The sequence below is a fragment of the Bombus impatiens genome, unplaced genomic scaffold (assembly GCF_000188095.3).
Source record: "Bombus impatiens unplaced genomic scaffold, BIMP_2.2 scf_0020, whole genome shotgun sequence".
NCBI classification, from domain to species: Eukaryota; Metazoa; Arthropoda; class Insecta; order Hymenoptera; family Apidae; genus Bombus; species Bombus impatiens.
In genome coordinates this window covers 151,481-171,589 of record NT_176439.1, presented here as the reverse complement: position 1 = coordinate 171,589, position 20,109 = coordinate 151,481, and the positions used below count along the sequence as shown (strand labels likewise).

Genomic DNA, 20,109 nt, shown 5'->3' with positions numbered 1-20,109 from the left:
TGAGATGATTAATCGAATAATTTTATCATTAATGCATCAAAAATATACTATTCTGCTATTTTGTAACGTTTACTCAATATTAACAATAAACTATTTTTTTACATAAATATTTTATATGGAATTTCTTTCAGAGGTATATTGTACTATCTAAAAAATGCACTGAACTTTGGAATTCAACAAATATATTTAAACAGAATTACAAAAAAGATAAAAATTCTATAGTAGAAATCAAATTATATGGAATTCTTTTTGGAATTGCCAATTACTGCCGTAGCACGTATTATTATGAATAGCAATAACATTGTTGCAAAGATATTGGATGATAGCCCAATGCAGAACACAGATTGCTAAGTGAAACGCAACTGCTTGATGCACATCAGACTACTCAATATCGTTTGCAATAAAATTGTAGAAAAGCTAAGGTACTACTGACACAAGTTTCAAATTTTCTGTTTCCATATATGCCAAAAATTATTCTACACAATCGATTGTCAGTAAATAATTAATTAATATTCCAATACCTATTATCTAACAATGGCATCTAATAATTTAATTAGGGACAAATGATCAATTAATATACCAATAACTCCAATTATCTTAACAAATTCTAAATTAAATTGCAAGATGAATGCTCTAGTGATCTGACACGACGGCAGTCAGATATTAATGCGTTGCAGCGTGCACCAAGTCGTTGTGCTCATCAGTCTATACACGGTTTAAATTGTTACTTAACAATTGCACGAACAGCTCCAGACACTTAAGTCCGCCTCGTTCGGCGTCTCTGCCTTCTTTCGTGTCCGTTTAACGGACTTGATGAGCTAATGGTGGTCCAAGCCGAGGCACGGGACAACAGCAATGCAGAAATCCCTTTCGGTTGCAATCTTACGGATTGTTTGCTCGTAGCTGAGACACGATCGCGTCAGGTCTCGAACACACCATCTACGGCGCGAAAGAAAAACAGTCTTTATTAATTATCATGTGAAGGTGCAGCTTCGTTTGCCAGGAACGCATAAAACAGTTTGCTTTCCCGAGATCGACAGTAGGAACTAGTCGGAAACGCGGATAACAGGTGAGTAATTTAGAATATAGAGAGGATAGGAAATCTATAAGGCGCAGAGAAATTAAAAAACAAAAAAATGTCTTTTTGAAAAATACAAAAAGATATCATATAATATATATGTATATATTTTAGCTTTCAAAACTCTCTAAGAACTATTATTGAAAATTTTCAAAGAACTTTACGCTGAAAATCTACCTTTGATATTTTTTAGATCCAATTAGACAGTCGTCACGTTTGTGAATTTATATATTTGCTTAACCATAGAATTGCTGATTTATATTTTTTAAATATCCTAGAATAGAACAAAAAGATATAAAGCGCGTTACCTCTGAGTCATTGGTCGTTGAGATGTCCGACGTCAGTATGTCGATTCGATTACTGTGGGAAGGTGCATCGCGATTGGATCAGAATAAAGTATTCTGCAATTAATAAAACTCGTTGAAATACGTTTTCCAGCGTTTGTTAACTTGTATATCGCGCAACCTGGGATTCATTTGTGCATTATGGGAAAACGATCGGCGTCCCTATCTTCCGAAGTAACGTCTTGCATTGCATAAGCATTATTTCAATTACACCAGCATATGTGATCTTAACGAGGTGGAACGGACAATTAATTAATCTTTTAAATGGTGCTGTTTGAATGGATTGCGTAACGAAACGTTTCACGACGTGCAAGCTCTACCTATAGCATCTTATTATCTTTTTAATCTGGATCTGTTTATTCTTAAAATTAAAAGAAATTATTTGAACAAGACGAAATTATTGATTAATTTCAATTTCATAGTATCGTAGAAAAATGTTCAAGTATTTCAAAGTAGTTAGAACATCGTAATCTTGAAAATGTAGCATGTTCAATTCTTTTATTGAAATTTTAAATATCTATAGTAACTTTGATATTACAATATTCTACATTTATGTACATTCAATCATAGTCATCTTCATTCATTATTGAGTATATTATGTATTCATACTTCTCCTAAACTCTTCTTAGATTCCAATTTCATCTCAGTACTTCCATAAATGAGTTTACAAACTCAAACTAGAATACTACTCCAATCTTTTATACAACTTCCTTGTGGGACTTCTTGCCAAGTCGAGCCGCGTAACAACTAGGTCTCCCGCTTTTTTTCCATTTTTCAGTTCAAGCAATCCCAGCCACATTTCGTATATTAATATCCTCTATCTCCATCTCTAAGGCTCTAAAAAATTTCAATCTATAGCTATCTATACCTCTACTTCTTCCTCCCTGAAAACTCATTTCAAGAAAGCAAAACATTCGTCACATTCCAAGATATCAACGATCGACAGAATTCTAAAATTGCAAATTAGCCCAAGGGCGATCGATTAGGCGAACTACAATTAATTCGGCTAATTCAATGACGGTGACCATGGCGGCCAGATATACAACGTCCCTGTCCTGCCGCACTGTACAGGGTGGATTGATTTTTCGCTCTCTGACGTCACGAGCGAGGCTGGCATGCGCGTGGACGAGGTGTCGCCGTCTCGACGCGCTTTATTTCCCCGTCTCGACTTCTGTTTTGCGTAATCCACCGACTATATCCCTTTTGCGATATCCCTTTATCGAAGTCCTGCGATTTCGATGATCAAAGACAAACGCTCCTCCGTCTCTCTAATTCGCATAAAAACTACTGACTCGTCGATATAAAAGCTCTAGATTCTATGATATGATTTTCCTAAGAAATGAGAAAAATAATTCTGGCTGTTCTTTGTACTTGGTACAATTAGGCTGGTAAAAAGAAAGATGAAAGAAATATTGGGCGATGCGGTTAATTTGTAACAGAAAAATAATCGTGCAGAACGTCATGTTGTGAAACTAGATTATTTGAGAATAATTTCTTTGAAGAAAGGCTGGATCACTTAGAAGACAAGAATACTTGCAATTTAAAAAGAGGAATAAAATGATCAGAAAATTTTGAGTATTCTAAGTATTCTAAAAGTAATGTTGGATTTCAAATTGGATAAAATGGATCAAAGCAAATTCCAAATATTAAATTCTAAATCACCATCAAATTCAAACTTTCTTAATAGCTAGAATAATTAAGCTCTGGCCATAATCAACGGTAAACATGAAAAATCTCTCGCGATAAAACAGGCATTGCGAAATGGAGGAAGAGGCGAAGAGGTGGTAGACTGGGGTTGTCGTCGCTCGGGAACGAGGCAGGGCATGTCGGGGTCAGAGACGAGTTCATTCAGTCTCACGCGGTTGGCTGACTGCTGATCGTTTTCTCTTGTTCCAACTCTTGCCGAAGCTTACATTCTCCTCCTTTCCTGTCTCGGTGATTCTCCCTTCCTGTGGCGTTGGTGATTCCCTCTTCCCCCTGCTGATTCGCGGCGTTCGAAGCTTGGAGGCACAACGAGTTCGCTATCGACAATCGAGCTGCTTGTGTACCTCTGAACGAGTACACGTGCATTGTCGGGACGACGGGACGCATATCTAGGCGGTTTAACACGGTCTAGTTTCGCGACCGCGCTTTCGATCCATAGAAGAAATTGTCATTGAACAGCTGTGTATAGTTTTTCCATTTGGTTTCATTTATTTTGAGTAATTTAAGTTCATTTATTTTCTTAATTTTTCAAGTAACCTTTTGATCCGACGTGTTTGAAGACGAGAGGTGCTCAATGCGGTAGTAATCACTGTGTACGAATTCACAATATCTTTTGTTTTAATATTTCACATTTTACATTCTGCATATACCATAAATAAAATTAGTAATATAGGAATATATTCGTTTGTTAGGAAAAAAAGAACAGTTGGAGTACCTACAGGCATTCACAGGTGTATTATTAATATCTAGCGAGTGATTACCTTTAACTTTCTATAAGCATTGACTTCTATCACGTACAGGTACCAATGATAGTCAAAGGGTTGCAAAACATAACCAAATAATCCCTAATCCTGCTTTTCCACTTATGCTTCTCCTAAAAAATTGAAAGATGTCCGACAAAGTTCCAAGATATCAAATATAAAAAAGAATTGTTGTTGTCACAAACTGTTACTATTGGATGAATTGGCAATATCGAGAGAAGCGATAAGCGTAACGAACCTTAGAGCCGCGAGGGCCGATCTAAGTCCATGAGGGCTGTCCACCACACTTGACTGCTCCGTTCCCTCCCCACTTCTTCGATTCGCCAGGACGTCAGCTGGAACTTGCGTGGTGCGTCCTGGGTGTGCAGCGTGCCGCTGCAGCTTCTAGTCCATTGTCACGATCCGAGAGACGGTAGGAACAAGAAGAAAGGAGAGAAATCTGTTGTAAAAGTCATCAACTATCAGACTGCGTCTCGATAACTCGTGTCATCGAGTCTGGACCTACGTAACCTCACTTTTGTCATTTCGTTCAGCTAGTTGTTTCATTTCGTCTCGCAGAATCTCGCTGTACGTTTGTGAAACGCGAGTTTATGGATTCGTCTTCTATCAACGAAGACACTATCCGATCTGAGTATCACAGTGCGTGCGAGTAGACGTGATTTCGTGCATTTATGAGACTCGTTTCGTCTACGTAGCTGTCAATATACGTATACGTTGCGGACGTAGATGGTTCAGCCTGTTAACTTTCCTCGCGTTTCAATATTTTCGCGTGTTTTCGCGTTTCAACGTGTTTAAGGGAACCAGCGTTAATCTTCGTATTAATTGAATTGGTGATCGTTGACAAAACATCGTTCTCGATTTCTTCATGTTGAATTGGTAGTGAGTGTACTTCCGAAAACCTAAAGATAAAAAAGAACACTGCCAGATTTGAGAATCGTTTGTCAAATAAATCAACCATCTTCTAACTTGGTAAGTGATACAATTTTAAATTTGTATATCGCGATGACGTTTAATTGTTCAATCCTCGTTGGTTTAATGAACGCACCATTGATCGTTAATAGCTAACTATCTATTTGATCGTTTATGAAAATTTTGAAAGGATTACTTACGCACACAGAGCTTCGTTTTCTAACGAAAACCGGTGTCAAGTGAAAACATCGTGTCAACTATTCATATCGGTCGAACGTATTCTCTATGCTTCTCTTTCTAACCTCTGTTCTAACTTATGTAAGAGACCACACTGCGTGCAGCCGTGCAGCCGTGCAGCCCGTGTCCCTGGCGTAATACTGCTCCAAGTGATCACATATGAATTTTTCCTCGTTATATTATATGCTCTCTATATGATTATCTAATTTCATCTTTTAATATATAAAAATTGCAAGAATGACGATGCTCTGAAAGTAAATTGTAACACAGGCCCCACACTGTTCGTCAACAGCTGATGGGAATATTTATAGTTAGTGACTTCCGGTTAACACGTTCCATGCCGAAAGAAATGTGAAATTTTAACAATACTTTCAATTAGAATAAAATGATTGATGTAGAAAAATAGTATCTGTGTTACTATTACCACTTTAATCTCTTTTGATTAATTGTTTATAAATTCAACGATTAATTTTCTTCCATGATTCTTTTTTTTTAATCTTATGTGAGCATAAGATTTCTATTATTCCTTGACATTTCGTGATTGATTATATTCTATTAATAGGCAAATAAATATGTTTGGATGTAAGATTTATTTACATATACTTATTTCAGTTTACATTTGATACGTATACTATGCACGCATGAATGTATGCATACAATTCAATTTCCTGTTGGTATAAAACCAACAAATAAGAATTAAATAATATCTATTACGTTGTATATCTTTGAAGCCTGCAGAGGTATGAGCAATAGCGGCAACAGAAAGGAAAACGGGGAAGTAAGAATTGATAAACATAGTTCTTTAATAAACATTAAGAATGTTTAGCAAAAAATTAGAACAATCGTATTTTCTAAATAGTATTTAATATAGACATTCAATACTACTAGACTACAGATATTTATGCAAATTCACGTTTTTACGTTTTTAGGAAAGTTTACTTTCGTTATCCTGGAAAACCGATGACACAAAAGCTCTGAATTATTAACCAACTATCATCCAATTTATGAAATATAAAAAACAAACGGCGTCAGAAATGAATTTCTGGATATTCGTAGTGAACATAATCGCACGAGCGTCGAAAGCGATTAGCCGCTGAAAGAGGTCGGCAATAGGAGCAGCGTTTACTTAATTAATGTGGCCGCTGCGTGGCTCGTTGACCCCGCCGCAATTCTCGCACTCTTAGATCGTCCTTCGACGAAATTGATTTACCGGCCGAGCAGGGACGAATGCTGTTCTCCGTCGGTTCAAATGCGCCACCATTTTTGTCTTTCTTTTTTATTTTTTTAACATTCCTTTTTTATGCACTGTTCTACCTTTTTCTCGGTCGTTTTGCTGACCTCTCCCGATAATTTTGTTCTTCTGCAATGCGTCAACGGATCTTCCACACGCAATACGTGTCCATGTCACCTTGGCGTTTACGTTTAGGCATTTCATCGACCGGGTCTCGATAAAATCGCTCGAATAAGACGAAAATTAGCATAGTTATTGTAATCGTGGGTTAAAGTCAATACGATACTCACGAAAGAAAAATTTGTAGAGTCTAGTTTGAAGAAATAGACGTTTCTGTAGGTGAATACTGAATGGAAATTGAACTTCTTAAGAGGAAGTTGAAGATAGACTATAAATAAATTTGTAGGCTACAAATCATTCAGACGGATATAAAGATATACATCAATTTTTTAACGAACTTATTTAAATACCAATTAGTTAGATCTAAATATGCTAAGCTTTCGTTACTTAAACGAATTAATAGGTTTACTTAAGTTTAATTAATCAAATAAAATTTATATTTTTAAAAGAAAAATGAGAGTAAAAAAGACAAAGAGATATCAATTCCCTAGAATTGTAATTCATAATAAATCAAGTTTTAGGTTCGTTTTTTATCGAGGAAGAATGAAAGACGCGTTGAAAGATTTGTCACGAATTTCTCTTTCGTTTTATGAGACAATGACGGCTACACAACCCTATCTTCAATTTACTCGAATTTACTCTACCTGTCTAGAAAGGGAATTGTCAGTTTCTCTAAGTATCGAAGGTATTCGAGAGTTTAAATGCTTTTCGGACGAAATCATTTTCTGATACCTTCCGAACCTCGACCTAGTTGCGAAGTTTCATTCAAAGCCGTCGCGTAATACCCGAAGTGCTCTTCGTCGTGAATGAACCGTCGAAATTAACGTTCACCCTGCTGAGATGAAACGAGAACGAGTAGAATAGTACCGTTCGCGAACTAATGACACTCGTAAACAAATTTTAATCAGTAATATAGAAGACTGAAAGTAATAGGAAGTTAGTACTTCGGGGAATCGTAAAACGCACGTCTCGATGCAAACTAAGTTACACAAAAATTCAAGTAATTCTCGACGAGAATATTATCGTGTAATTTATTATCAGGAAATCTACGTTCGATCAATTGGAAGCTTGACAAAATTCATATTATTTCCTTTGAAAAGTTCAACAAATATACGTTAAAAACGATGATTTTTTAAATATGCTATGTACTTTCATTTACAATGGTGATCTTACGAGACGACAGATTTCACTGATGTCAGAAATGCTATAACGATCCGATCGATATTTGCATATTTTGTATATCCTTGCACGTTCATATTTCGCGTAGATGCGTGGATATTTGCAGTCTATTAATAATTAGAATGTCTGGATAAGTCGACGTGAAAATCAATGCACCTATTTCTAGGTCGCGTTAACGATCGCGCGATAAGTTCAAGTGCAGCGGCATCGAGTATCCTCTTTGCCCTACGAATCGTTGATCGTTTCCGGTCGCTCGGTAATTCACCGCAAACAGTGGAAATCTTCGTGTGCCACGTCAAGCATCGCAAATCGATAAGACCTTGTAAAAAGTCGACGACAATTCACGAGCTGCAACAGAGGAAACGACGTTTAATTGTCGATGTATAAGTAATCATGCGATTCGCGAACGTTCCGCGATTATCGATCGTCCGACCCTTCCAAACTTCATCTCCTTTTCTTTTTTCTTCTTTCCTCTCCCACGGTGAAGGAAATTTCTTGGGAAGTTGCTTGACTGCAAAGGCTTGGCTAGCGTGCGATGGCCGAGCAAAATTGCTTCTTGTCGGAGAAATAGTCCGCCAAACTGCTCTCTCGAAACGTTCAAACCCCTCGGTATTCACATTTAATCCTTTACACAATATGATTTGTATTTCATTATCTTAACTTAATTAATAGGACAAGGTTGAGTTTTTCGAGAAATAATTAAGAAATTAGAAACTTAGAAGAAGTAGAGTTGATTGATTTGGTTTCTGAGAATCTCGTCGTATGTACGTTGTTCACTTCAACGATTAGAATAGGTAGAGATACGAGCAAAAGAAAATTAATTTAAAGGTTTAACATTTGTCTAAAAAAAATCGTTTTAGCTCTGTATCGAAACGAGATCATACCGATATTAATATCCTAATTAAAGCTTAAAAATAGATTTTAAATGAATTTGCAAATTAAGTAGCGAATTTTCCTACGTCTGTGTGAACGTGAGAGATATTTTGTCTTCTCAGCAATCGATTCCTCGGCGACGTTTGATGGGTAAAATGAGATTCTTATTGTCGGAGTAAATTCATTCACAGAGTCGGATCACGAAAGGAAGAGGCGCTCGGCACGGGCCAATGTATCGAGCGGGCCACAGTTTCGACTTTCACGTTGTGACTCATTCTGATTGTTCTGCATACACGTATAGACGCTGTCACCTAGCACCGATTATCGACGTGTCCGCTTGAAATACGATTTTATAGTCTAGTCAGGGATGGGATAAAGTTGTTTCTCGCGTCATGCGATTGTCTCATCTGTCATGCGATAGTAATTGTTTCACTGGTAAACGCAGTTTCTCTACTTTTTTGATGCACTTTTTATGTCTGATTTCAATCTGATTTTCTATTCGATCGGATATATGTATAAAAAGCGTTTATTTCGAAAGAATGATTGATAGCACGAAAGAAGAAAATCCTTGATTCAACATTGATATCAGGAAGAACACCTTCTCAAACGTAACGAAGGAAACCAACACTCGATTGACTCAACGATCTCGTGAATTAACAAATCTAACGATTTCGACGTTCAAATTGATATCCACATACCCGAAATAAACGTCACGCATTGCTTAGAAAATATCTGACTTTGATGCTCCGATATAAATACATACTCTGGTAAGTTTTGGTGAAATTCGGTGCAAACCAGATAAAACGAAACTTCGAAGTTCGTTTAAAAGAGGCTGACACGATCAACGACGGTGTCATCCTGTTGTTGAAGCTCGTATGAACGTGAGAATTCCTAGTTAGTGTCCATGGCTTGGTTCAGGGTTAAGGTGATAGGCGGGGTTGAGGTTGAAGTTACGAACGTTCGATACTAAATATAGAGAAGCCGCTTACGGGGTCAAATCAATAGGCATTCTGCGTATACATGTATATTTACGGTGCCTGGACGTCTGAACGTTGCACGTAAGCTTAAAATACCTACGCCTACGTGACCGATCGACATCGTGTCTGCACCGTTGTCTGCATCGTTATCAGCGTCTTTTTAACTTTCGATCAAGAAACATATCGTGTATCGAACTGTTCAAAATGTTGAGCTTCGTCGTTCGAGTATTACAGATCCTTAGCTTGTGTTTTGTCGAAGGAACATCTTTTTCTTAGAAGCTATGGTACAATTTTTAACTGACTAAAAGAAGAATCTGATCACAGAGAACCCGAGTCGAATGAAAGATCAAACGCACTGAAAGCGCGCGGTGCATTACAAGTAGAATTCAGTCTGACACGCGACGTAACCGGTACCAAGTTTATTCTCACGTGAAACCTCGCACCTTTCCCCTCATGCCTGCACCATTCTTTTCCTTGCAATTTCCAAGCAACGATTAGATCATTTCTAGAATTCTTCCAAGGACATCGCGTGCGTGGATCCATTGACCAGTCGTATGGTTACGATTTTCCTTTACGATTTCAGTTTCAGCATCGTTAAGGGGAACAGACCGCCAGGATCAACGCGGCGTCATCTTTCACGGTGAAGATCGAATGTGGACATTGTGCCATTCGACTGACGAAACGGTAGCAACGGAGGAAATCGCGATTTCGGACGACCTGGCACGTGAGAGGAGGGCATATTGGATGAACAGGGGAGATTGTCGGTGATGGACAATGAGCAGCCGCATCAGGAACTGGTCAAGTGCGTGGTCGTCGGCGATACGGCAGTTGGAAAGACCAGGTTGATCTGTGCGAGAGCCTGCAACAAACACGTGTCGCTGTCGCAACTCTTGACGACTCACGTGCCCACCGTCTGGGCCATCGACCAGTATAGAATCTACAAGGACGTGAGTTCATGGAGTAGCGTTCGATGTTCTTCGCTGAGTCGTAGTGTCTAACTTTAGTAGAGATTAGATGCGATATCGTTCGTTGATTGTAATTTTTATCTTCCATGTAGATTGGGTTTGGTAGAATTTGTGAATCGTGGCCTCCAATTTGTTAGTAGTAATCATTGTTTTAATTTTGAAAAGACAACGCAAAACGCTTCGCACGCGATGTAGCGTTTAACGAGCAGTAAATGTCGAAGTTGAAAATTCTTAAGTTGGGAGGAAATGTTTACATCGGTGCTTACCCTCAGGTCATTTAAGAGGCGTTCAAATACCTGTACTGTATTTTCACTTTCATCGTGATCTCTGCGTAGATTTCTGGTTTGGCCAGTTTCGTCTGATCGCTTTTGAGGAACGTTATTGCGTCTTTGGTCTTTGCTCAATGGACTGTTTGACGAATTTACCTCAAAGTCTCATATTTTGTTTCCCGCACACTGTAGATCGGTCGTTAAATGTAAAAATGTAACTAAGATAAAAGACTTCAACTTGCGTCCATTTTCTAGGTCCTAGAACGTTCCTGGGAAGTAGTCGATAACGTAAATGTTTCCCTGCGACTTTGGGACACGTTTGGCGACCACGAGAAGGATCGACGTTTCGCGTACGGCAGGTAAGATAATCGTCAAATAAATCTTCTCATAAATTTCCACTGTGTTTAGCGTACCATTTAACGCACAAACACAATATTCTTGTATCTTCTTCGATCGTAGTAGAGTTGCCACTTACAATTTTAGCTTTATCTTACGATAGCTCTAAAAACTAATATAAATTATTTTAACACTTATCCCGTTTACCGTCATATTTAGTATAGAATTTACCTCTTATTCCTCTAAGAAAATAATTTCATATATTTTGATGTCAATTTTTTATACGTGGTCTATCATTTACACGCTGTAATTATTCTTTTCTCCTTTTTATTATTTCTACGCGAACCACTTAGAAGCCAGTACTGATCAACCATAAATCTCCTGAAACTTCATAATTTTAATACAAGAATACACGATTAGTATATTTAACTTTCCAAAGATCAAACAATTAATCTCTACGTATGTTTAAAATTAGATCGGACGTTGTGCTACTATGTTTCTCTATAACAAATCCCGTATCTTTACGGAACTGCAAGGCGATGTGGTATCCGGAAATACGACGATTCTGCCCACAGACTCCGGTACTGTTAGTGGGCTGCAAGAACGATCTACGTTACATGTACCGAGATGAGACGTATCTGAGCTATTTCCGTGACCGCAGTCCGTTCGTGAGGTACGATATTGTTCCTTCAACTACATATAGTCAGTCTCCTCTTTTCCACATTTAGAAGCAACACACCCTTTCCTGAATCGACTTCTTCACCCTATATTGGAGCTCGTTTAAATGCAACGACAGCCTCTTCGACCAAGTATGTCAAAGTATTGATTCCGCGAATGCCTCGTAGACTCTTTACCGATCGGTCGACTCCTTTGCGCCTCTTATCAAATAGAAACTATCCTTTCTCCGCCATCTCGAGGATATTATCAACGCAGACCACCGCAGCCAACGAGTTCTGTTCAATTCTTAGCATAGTAAAATGCAACGATCGACGTTCTTGAGTAAGAGGGGTCCTTAAGGGATCCTGCATGGTTTATCGATAGCCAGATTACCGACGGGTACGAAAAGGCACATTTTGAGATCTTGAGTAACCATCTTTTGGTATGCTAATATTATACTACTGACCAAAAGTTTAGGATCACTGTAGCTTCCATAAAGTTGAGAAATTTAAAAGAAAACTTGTAATATCTTATTGTAGGAAATTTCTACGATGTTCTTGTCAAAAGTAACTGAAAAAAATTACTATTGATATCTATAGTATTAATTTTAAATCAATCACATTATTAAAAACTTGAGAAAATGACTAAAAAATTTTAGTCACTAGCATAAGCGTGACGGATCGTAGAGTCAATAGATTCCTGATAGAAGGCTTCTGAGAGGCTCCAGTCACTTTGGAACAATATTCTGGAAAATATGCTTTTAGTGTATTTTTTATTTTATTAAAAATGCCTTTTTATACGTAAACACGAAGGGAAAATTGTAAGTTGGGAAACACTGGTTTATATGGTTAAGCTAATATAGGATTGACATCTTTCTGTGACCTAAGTAGAGTAGTAGCTATATATGAATATGTATACCAGTTTTAACAGAATTGTAAATTCGCAGGTGGAGAAGTTACTCACGTTAGGATATTTAATCGATGAAATACCGCATTTATACTGAATTTTTGCACCTATATTGCTTGACGGTATAGCGGAGAATATTTTATTTCAATGTGCCACGCGATATAGAACAGGATTCCGAGCCTTGACATATTGGAGACTCCCAAGGGATTTTCAAAGTTCATCGTGACTTTCAGTATCTTTTTTACGATCGTTTTGCAGAATCCTATTATATAAAGATAACTTTACGAGTAACACCCTTTTAGCTTCAGATTGTATTAATTTGTATAATATTGTATAAAAATTAAGCTATTTGAATATTATTATTAGTACTTGTATATCATTATAAATTTATAAATCTATTATAAATTTACAATGTATTAATTTAATATTTTGATAAATTGATTTTCAGAGCCACGAGGAAGAGCGATCTGGTAATGCCTGATCAAGCTCGAGCTGTTGCACGTGAGCTTGGTGTTTGCTATTATGAGACTAGCGTCTTTACATATTACGGTGTTAACGAAGTCTTCGAGAATTCGATACGCGCTGCCTTAATCGCGCGTCGCCAACAACGATTTTGGATGACGAACTTGAAGAGGGTGCAAAGGCCTCTTCTTCAGGTAAGCTTTCCTAGAAAATTCACATGTTTATTAAGAAAACCAGTTTGGAAAAAGATTAATTTAACAGAGGATAATTTAATTTATTTAAATTAATAGAGCATATTATATTTCAGGCACCGTTTTGTCCACCAAAACCTGTACCACCGGAAGTGTGTCTGGCGACAAGCACTTACGAAGAAAACATGAAAACGTTGTGGACAAAACCAGTTCACACTGACGTGACTTTGATAGCCGGAAACTGCACGTTTTCCGCTCACAGGTGTCTTTTAGCCGCAGCATCGCCCGCGTTCCATCGACTTTTCTCTATGGAACTCGTTCAGGAACAAACACCTCGAAGCTCTAGCGAATCTAGCATGGTATTCTCTATTTCTTATTATCCTCTTATTTTTTAAATTATTGTTTATATTTTACTTGCAAACATTTCTAAAAAAATTGTATTAAGGTGAGTACATTCGGCGAAGCAACGGTCGGTGACTTCAACGATGACACCGAATGCCTCATTCGTATCGATCAATCAAAACCTGCAAAGTGAGTTCATTGAACAAATCTGTTCAAATTATAATATACATTATTGTCTGGAAATTTTTAATTGTCTATTATTCATTCTAATATTTAAAAACAGATTGTTAACTTTATATTTGTATTTTAATAATAACTTTTAAAAGCATAGCAAGTATTATTCCATATATTATTCACTCAAAAAAGGATTATTAATACCTATCATATAATATCGCATAGTGATACTCGATAGTTGATAACTTATCTTGAATAATTTCCTAAATTTTATAAATTTCCAAGTCTCTTATACGGTATTGCAATGACGTTATACACAATTAACCAAATTGTGAAAATCATATTGTAGAGTTTGGGAACAACTGAAGCGACGTTCAAGCTTCCAAGTACTGCCCACGGTGGACAACCAAAAGAAACCACCTGGAGCTACTAGAGAACTTAATCATCCTGCCTTCCAGAACATCCGTGTATGCTTGGTAAGTCTCTATAAATAATATAATATAATTCGAGTTACATAATAATAAGATCCTAATTAGTTTCCTTTTTTTGTGCAATTAAATTATAGACTGAAAATACAAATGGAATGCAGCAACCAACGACCGTGGTGACGCTGTCTAAACTAATTACACCCCAGGCGATGCAGCAGTGCTTGCAATTCATTTACATGGGCAGCTTGGATAAACGGTATCACGATCTACAAGTACGTTGCGTCGGTACAATTACCTGTGCGGGCAGGTACACCCGTGGGCCATCTAACATTCTTTTTTTAGTTGATATAATAGCTTTTATACATCCATTTTCCTTTCGATGCCATTATTGCATTAAAAAAATAACTTAATATATATAGTAATTGATAAATAAATCTTATGCGTGTATTTCTTATGATACAAATGTACCAAAGGTAAACCTATCTGAACGGCTTTCGAAGCAACTGGTTAATATTTTTTAGGAAATTAGGTCGATACTAGGAATTCCAGAAAATTATGTAAATAGAATAATTATGTAATATTTGTATACCCAGTAGTAGGTTATATTATTTTGGATCGGAGTTAAACCGTAGAGTAAATGTATTTTTTTGTCGAAGGAATACTTTATGCAAATAGTAAGTTTAAAGTTTAAACACGAGTTCGGTATGCGGGAACTAACGCGGCTCTATTCTTTCAGACAGCTCCTATCGGGCTTCTACTGGTTAGTACAATGTGAAATACGTTTGCTGACACAAGCATACATATCCACACGAACACATATTACACGCACGCACAACGTAGAGATATTTAGCTAAATGGAAAATATCGATTCACCGATTCCTAAAGTCAATTTGTTAGGTCACTGTCACATTTATCATCATTTTAGCATGTTTCTTTTCTAAAAAAAGCCTTGATAAAGACATTGAGTAAGGAAAATATAATTTCTATACAGTAGTATCCAATGACTCATAAAGTATTATGCATAATTTATGCAAAGGATTTGAAAATACATATTTTTAAATACGAGGATCATTAAACGATTGAGGTTTCATCGGTCACAGGTGCATGAAAAACATTATCAACTTTTTTTCAGCTGACAATGTAAAAATGGATTCTAAAACTCTCATTTCATGCTTATTTTTCTATTACATAGGAATATCGATTCATTCCTCTTTGTTTCACATATAGGAGATTAGACAAGCGGCGGAATTCTTGGAGCTTCCGCAATTATTGATGGTGCTTGGGACTTTACAAACAAGAGATCAGTTTAATAATGATCTTAATAATAGGTATAAGCAAGTGGTGAGGCAACGTTTGGAAGACATTTGTCTAGAACAAGGTACTGTATTAATGAAATATAATAAGCAAAACATCTGCAGTCTAATAATATTAAAAATTAATTTAAAATAATTTTTTCTCATTTTCGATGACAAAATATGATTTCTTTTAGGACTATTCGCTGATGTGATATTTGAACTAGACGATGGAAGTGTTCCAGCCCACAAAGCGATACTCACTGCCCGATGTGATGTAATGAAGGCCATGTTCTCCGGAGATTTCCGCGAAAGTAGCGCAAAAGTGGTAAATATCAGTCTCCTGAAGCTTTTTCAAAAATATTTTATCACAATAAAACTACAATAACATTCGATGAACAGATAGTGTTTCCCGGTGTACGCGAGTACACGTTCCACAAACTACTCTGCTATCTCTATACGGATGAAGTGCCAGCAATTTCCTCTGCCAGGTGCTTGAACCTCTTAGAATTGGCAAATCGTCTTTGTTTGCAACGACTGGTGAACTTGGTCGAGAGCAGAGTGATCGAAGATCTCGGGAGATTGTCTCAGAACGAGGGAAACGAGGCCGTGGAGAACTGTCTGAGACTGCTGGAACCGTGCAAGGTCAGCTGTTTCTTCAATGACCTGTACATGATCGATGAATCTAACATCTTCTGATAGCTTACTCGTCAACTTGCATGTCGCAGTTGCATAATGCCGATCAACTAGCTGACTGGTGTATGAACCACTTGTGCGTCAATTACAACAAGTTGTGCAAAATGTCTCCGCGAAGCGTACGCCTTTTGCATCCGGAGAACCAGGAATATTTGAACGAGCATCGATGGCCTCCAGTATGGTCCGTATTTTACATATAGAATCTAAAATTAGCGTTTAATTATTTAACTCTTCAAAGCGCAGAATTTTAAGACTAAAAAGAACTTTAGTTGCACAGCAATTTTATTTCAATTACAATCGTTCTGGATGAGTTATGAATACATATTGATCAAATTAATATATATTTTTTTCCTGTGCATCTATTAAAATTTAGTCATACATAGTCGTATCTGTGACAAGACGAAATTGCTAATCTAATAAAAATAAAAATTAATTAATCATTTACTCAACAGGTATTTAAAAGACTACGATTACTACCAAAAATGTTTGGCGGAACGTGACCGCGAAAATAAGCCGACGTTGAAGAGAAATCGCAATCAGTCCGGTTGTTTATGCTTCTCTGGTACGAGCAAAACCAGGAGAGAAAGTTCGAACGGTGGTGGAGGTACAGCATCGTCGGCGAACAACGATCCGCAAGCTGAACGACCCTTATTCGACTCTATAGAGTCAGGTGAACAGGTTGTATGACACGAGCCTAGCGGCTTACGCCGCTCAGTCCGATTCATTCTGGTCCTACCCGTGCTCATGGTCTTCATATGCACCATTTTTACTATTTTGATACTGCTACAGATTTATACTTAAGGAACGTTAAACACGATTTATGCACACTCGAAGATGCCTATGAAAAAATCCGGATATAAGTCATCCAGTCCTTTACCAGCCGTACGTAATGAGAATGAATTTCTTGGTTCTTCTTCCTGTTTTTCTTTGTCTTGGAAAAAAGTGTCCAGTCTGAGAAAAAAACGATATATGAATTGGTGCGATCGTATCTTTTGTACAACTTCAACGGAAATGAATCCAACATTCGTATTGTCATTTAAGAAGTGTATTTAAAACAAATTCTATGCTGTCGATTCTTTTAGAATTTCACGCGGGCGTCCGTCGTTTATAAGCAAATAAAACAAGATGGTGCCTTTTGTTGACGACTCGTCGTTGCTGCCACAGCGACCCTAAAATAGGGTGATGTCGATCACCTGGGACATGTTTTAACGTCTTTTTGATCGTATCCGTAAATATGAATTACAGTGAAAAAGATAAATCACGATATAAGTTGAAGAATGTCTTGCATCCAATTGTCCGTCAATGAGCACGGCACGTTTTTCTATGGAGAACGTGAATGTTTCAGATTGCTCATCTACTTTAATCACGTAACAAGTGATTTTTATACAAGAGTTACTTCGGTGGTTCTTAACACCCTTGAGATTTTTTCATATTTCTCTAGTTAATATTGTTCATGATTTCTGTATATTTCTAAACCAAAATTTCTACATTAATTTCATGGTAAATTTCAGGACGCATAGAAAACCGAATTGCATTTTCTACCGAATCGTTGTGCGTCTAAATACTGGGAAATCTTGAACAGTATTTACTTCGATAATTATTGTAATTTCCAGCTTCCCTCCGCCTCAAATTACAATTTAATTCTACAAAAAAAGAAGGGCAAGAGGAAAAGGGCTGGAAAATTTTTTAAATCGAGCCACTGAAGGAAAAAAATGAAATTTTCAAGAGACGATTAAGATTCGTCGTAATTTTATCGATGCGTGTTAGACTGAAGAAAACGAGCAATAGCTTTAGTCCATAGTAGAGCGTGACTATACTAAGGGATACACATAGTTCTATAAGGAATAAGTAACTATTAATAATAAATCGATGCGGATTTTTACATTGTTTGTACAGCATCCGACGACGCTTCATCTCTTGAGTTTCCGTTCGACGAGATTACGGTTTCTTCGAGTGCGAGAAGTCCTCTCGTATTTGTACTATTTTGTAACGATTTACGGCTAAATGAAATAGCTATTCTCGTCAATCGTCGATTACTATTAAGTAATGAGGGTGCATGCAGTTCAATCGACATAAAGTTGGATCGTCCAATAAAAAAACTGCGACATATCGATCACGGTAATGGGTTACTGCTAGAATTATAAATTACGATCACATTGGTAAGAATAATTTAATAGGATAAATAACGAGAGAAAATGGGGATGAATTGATAATTAATTCGTAACGATTATAATTACGTATATCGTAACATTCGTAAGGTATAGAGCGATGGTCCGTTCGAATGTATCTCTGTGTAAGAGTGAGTCCTCGCGTATATTATATATTTTCTTAGCGACTTGTACTTTGTAAGGCACAAATTGATTCTCGTACGCCGAAGAAACGTAATTATGTATCGTCAAAGTGGGTAATCAATCACGTATATAAATCCTCGTTTAGATATGAAGCAACTTGTATTATTAGCGGTCGATATCACAAATAATTTAATACTTGTTAGATCATCCTTTGCCGTGCTCATCGTTCAATCGATTTTTTCATACATCATCATGCAATGAAAGTATGTTCGAATGAGTGAGCGAATGGGAAGGAACAAAAGGAGAGAAACAAAATATAGACGGAGAATTGTAATTTTACATTATGTATGTATATCATATACGGTACTATCTTGTTAACTGGCCGTTTATTAAAAAATTAGAATTTCGCTCCTAGAAGAAACTTCCAAGGAATGGTGGGGATAGCAATGATCAGTTAATAAGGCAGAATTCCAGCCAATTAACAAGACAGTACTGTATCTAAATAAACATTTATGTAACCACGCGTGACAATGAGGGTTCTTTGACTGGTTATTCGAATTAAACAATTTCAATCTAGATATTTGAAAGAAGTTGAGGAAGAAGTAAAATTAAACATATATACAGTCACAAGATGTATTACTGCCTGATCTGAGAGAAATTAACGGAAACAATGTACACGCAAAGAGAATATATCTGTTCCGGCGAGGCGAGGGTGAGAATAGCGTCCCATTTGTACGCTATGTCAATTTTAATGTCAATGTTATCCTTCGTCGCTCCTAAGTGTATATTTTGTACTGAAACCAGTAATCGTAGGAATAAGGAATACAGTTACATGTAGAGCGATAGGGGATCAGGAAATTATAATTTTCAAATGCATTTTAGCTAGAATTCACCTTAAATTTCTATTAAATGTTTTTCCATGCGTACAAGGCATTTGCGGGCATTTAAAACTCTAAATGTGACAATTGTAAATGTACAGTTTAACGTAAACTTAATTTACGTTGATAAACAAGGATTATTTTCTATTATCATTTCCTTCAAAGTAAAAATTTCTCAATTTCTCAAAGTATTTACATACTCGTTTCGTTTTTCTTATTTTTAATTTTCAACTTACCACGCTCGCAAAGCCTTCGATCCTACGCCGAGGAAGATTATTGTGATTGCGACCTCTGTTTTGAATCTTACAGTAGTGTCTGGTTAACTGGCTATAGCTATCTCCACCAATTCTTAGAAATGACACCGTGGAGTGTCTCTATATAGTACATAGTTAAAATAAATGTATCAGGCCAATTAACAAAGCATTACTGTAATCGATTCGTCGGAATCGTCAGTATTTGGTCGGATTAAGAATTTAAGCCTAGATATCGATTAAGAAATCATAAAGTAATTTTGAACATTTCATATTATAACGTTCTGTATTAATGAACGTCAAACGTATAAATTTTTTCAAAACATACAAGTCAAATCTTATGACTAATTATTAATATTTCTATATTAAAATTAATTCGCCCCAGCACGATTTACGTTTCACATTTGTAACTATTTCGCATATTTAACTTTTCTATTGCTTTGATTATATCTTACGATTAATGAGTTATTTTCAATCTTCATATTCATAAACATATTTTCAAATTTAAACACTTTCAATATTTGAACATGTCAGGATTTAACAAATATATGATGGACG

At 36.7% G+C, this 20,109-nt stretch overlaps 1 protein-coding gene and 2 long non-coding RNA genes across 7 annotated transcripts; 1 reads left to right on the top strand and 2 right to left on the bottom strand.

Annotated features, from left to right (window-relative positions):
• Positions 1-934: 934 nt before the first annotated feature.
• Positions 935-19,226, top strand: LOC100742731 (rho-related BTB domain-containing protein 1). Of its 5 annotated transcripts, none has more exons than XM_012384802.3 (15): positions 935-1,069; positions 9,997-10,360; positions 10,903-11,006; positions 11,459-11,656; positions 12,995-13,202; positions 13,316-13,558; positions 13,645-13,730; positions 14,065-14,191; positions 14,281-14,415; positions 14,880-14,903; positions 15,371-15,521; positions 15,633-15,763; positions 15,838-16,080; positions 16,164-16,312; positions 16,584-16,818. In XM_012384802.3, exons 2-15 carry the CDS (start codon positions 10,181-10,183, stop codon positions 16,816-16,818), a joined length of 2,214 nt encoding a protein of 737 aa, XP_012240225.1. In that variant the 5' UTR covers positions 935-1,069; positions 9,997-10,180. The 5 variants fall into 5 exon arrangements, with proteins under 5 accessions (XP_012240225.1, XP_024222226.1, XP_003484740.1 ...); XM_024366458.2 differs by lacking the exon at positions 935-1,069 and adding an exon at positions 4,167-4,299; XM_003484692.4 differs by lacking the exon at positions 935-1,069 and adding an exon at positions 4,195-4,856.
• LOC117151589 lies at positions 6,362-7,346 on the bottom strand. The gene is made up of 2 exons (XR_004461615.1): positions 7,029-7,346; positions 6,362-6,490 (listed from the first exon to the last, which is right to left on the bottom strand). It is a non-coding gene; the product is annotated as an uncharacterized LOC117151589 (long non-coding RNA).
• On the bottom strand, positions 10,434-12,999 carry LOC117151590. The gene is made up of 2 exons (XR_004461618.1): positions 12,604-12,999; positions 10,434-12,522 (listed from the first exon to the last, which is right to left on the bottom strand). It is a non-coding gene; the product is annotated as an uncharacterized LOC117151590 (long non-coding RNA).
• Positions 19,227-20,109: the final 883 nt, after the last annotated feature.

Coding starts and splice junctions, on each gene's coding strand:
- LOC100742731 (XM_024366456.2), top strand. CDS start 10,181: ATGGACAATGAGCAGCCGCATCAGGAACTGGTCAAGTGCGTGGTCGTC. Junction 14,416..14,879: donor AACGGTATCACGATCTACAA/GTACGTTGCGTC, acceptor CTATTCTTTCAG/ACAGCTCCTATCGGGCTTCT. Junction 15,764..15,837: donor GCGAAAGTAGCGCAAAAGTG/GTAAATATCAGT, acceptor TTCGATGAACAG/ATAGTGTTTCCCGGTGTACG.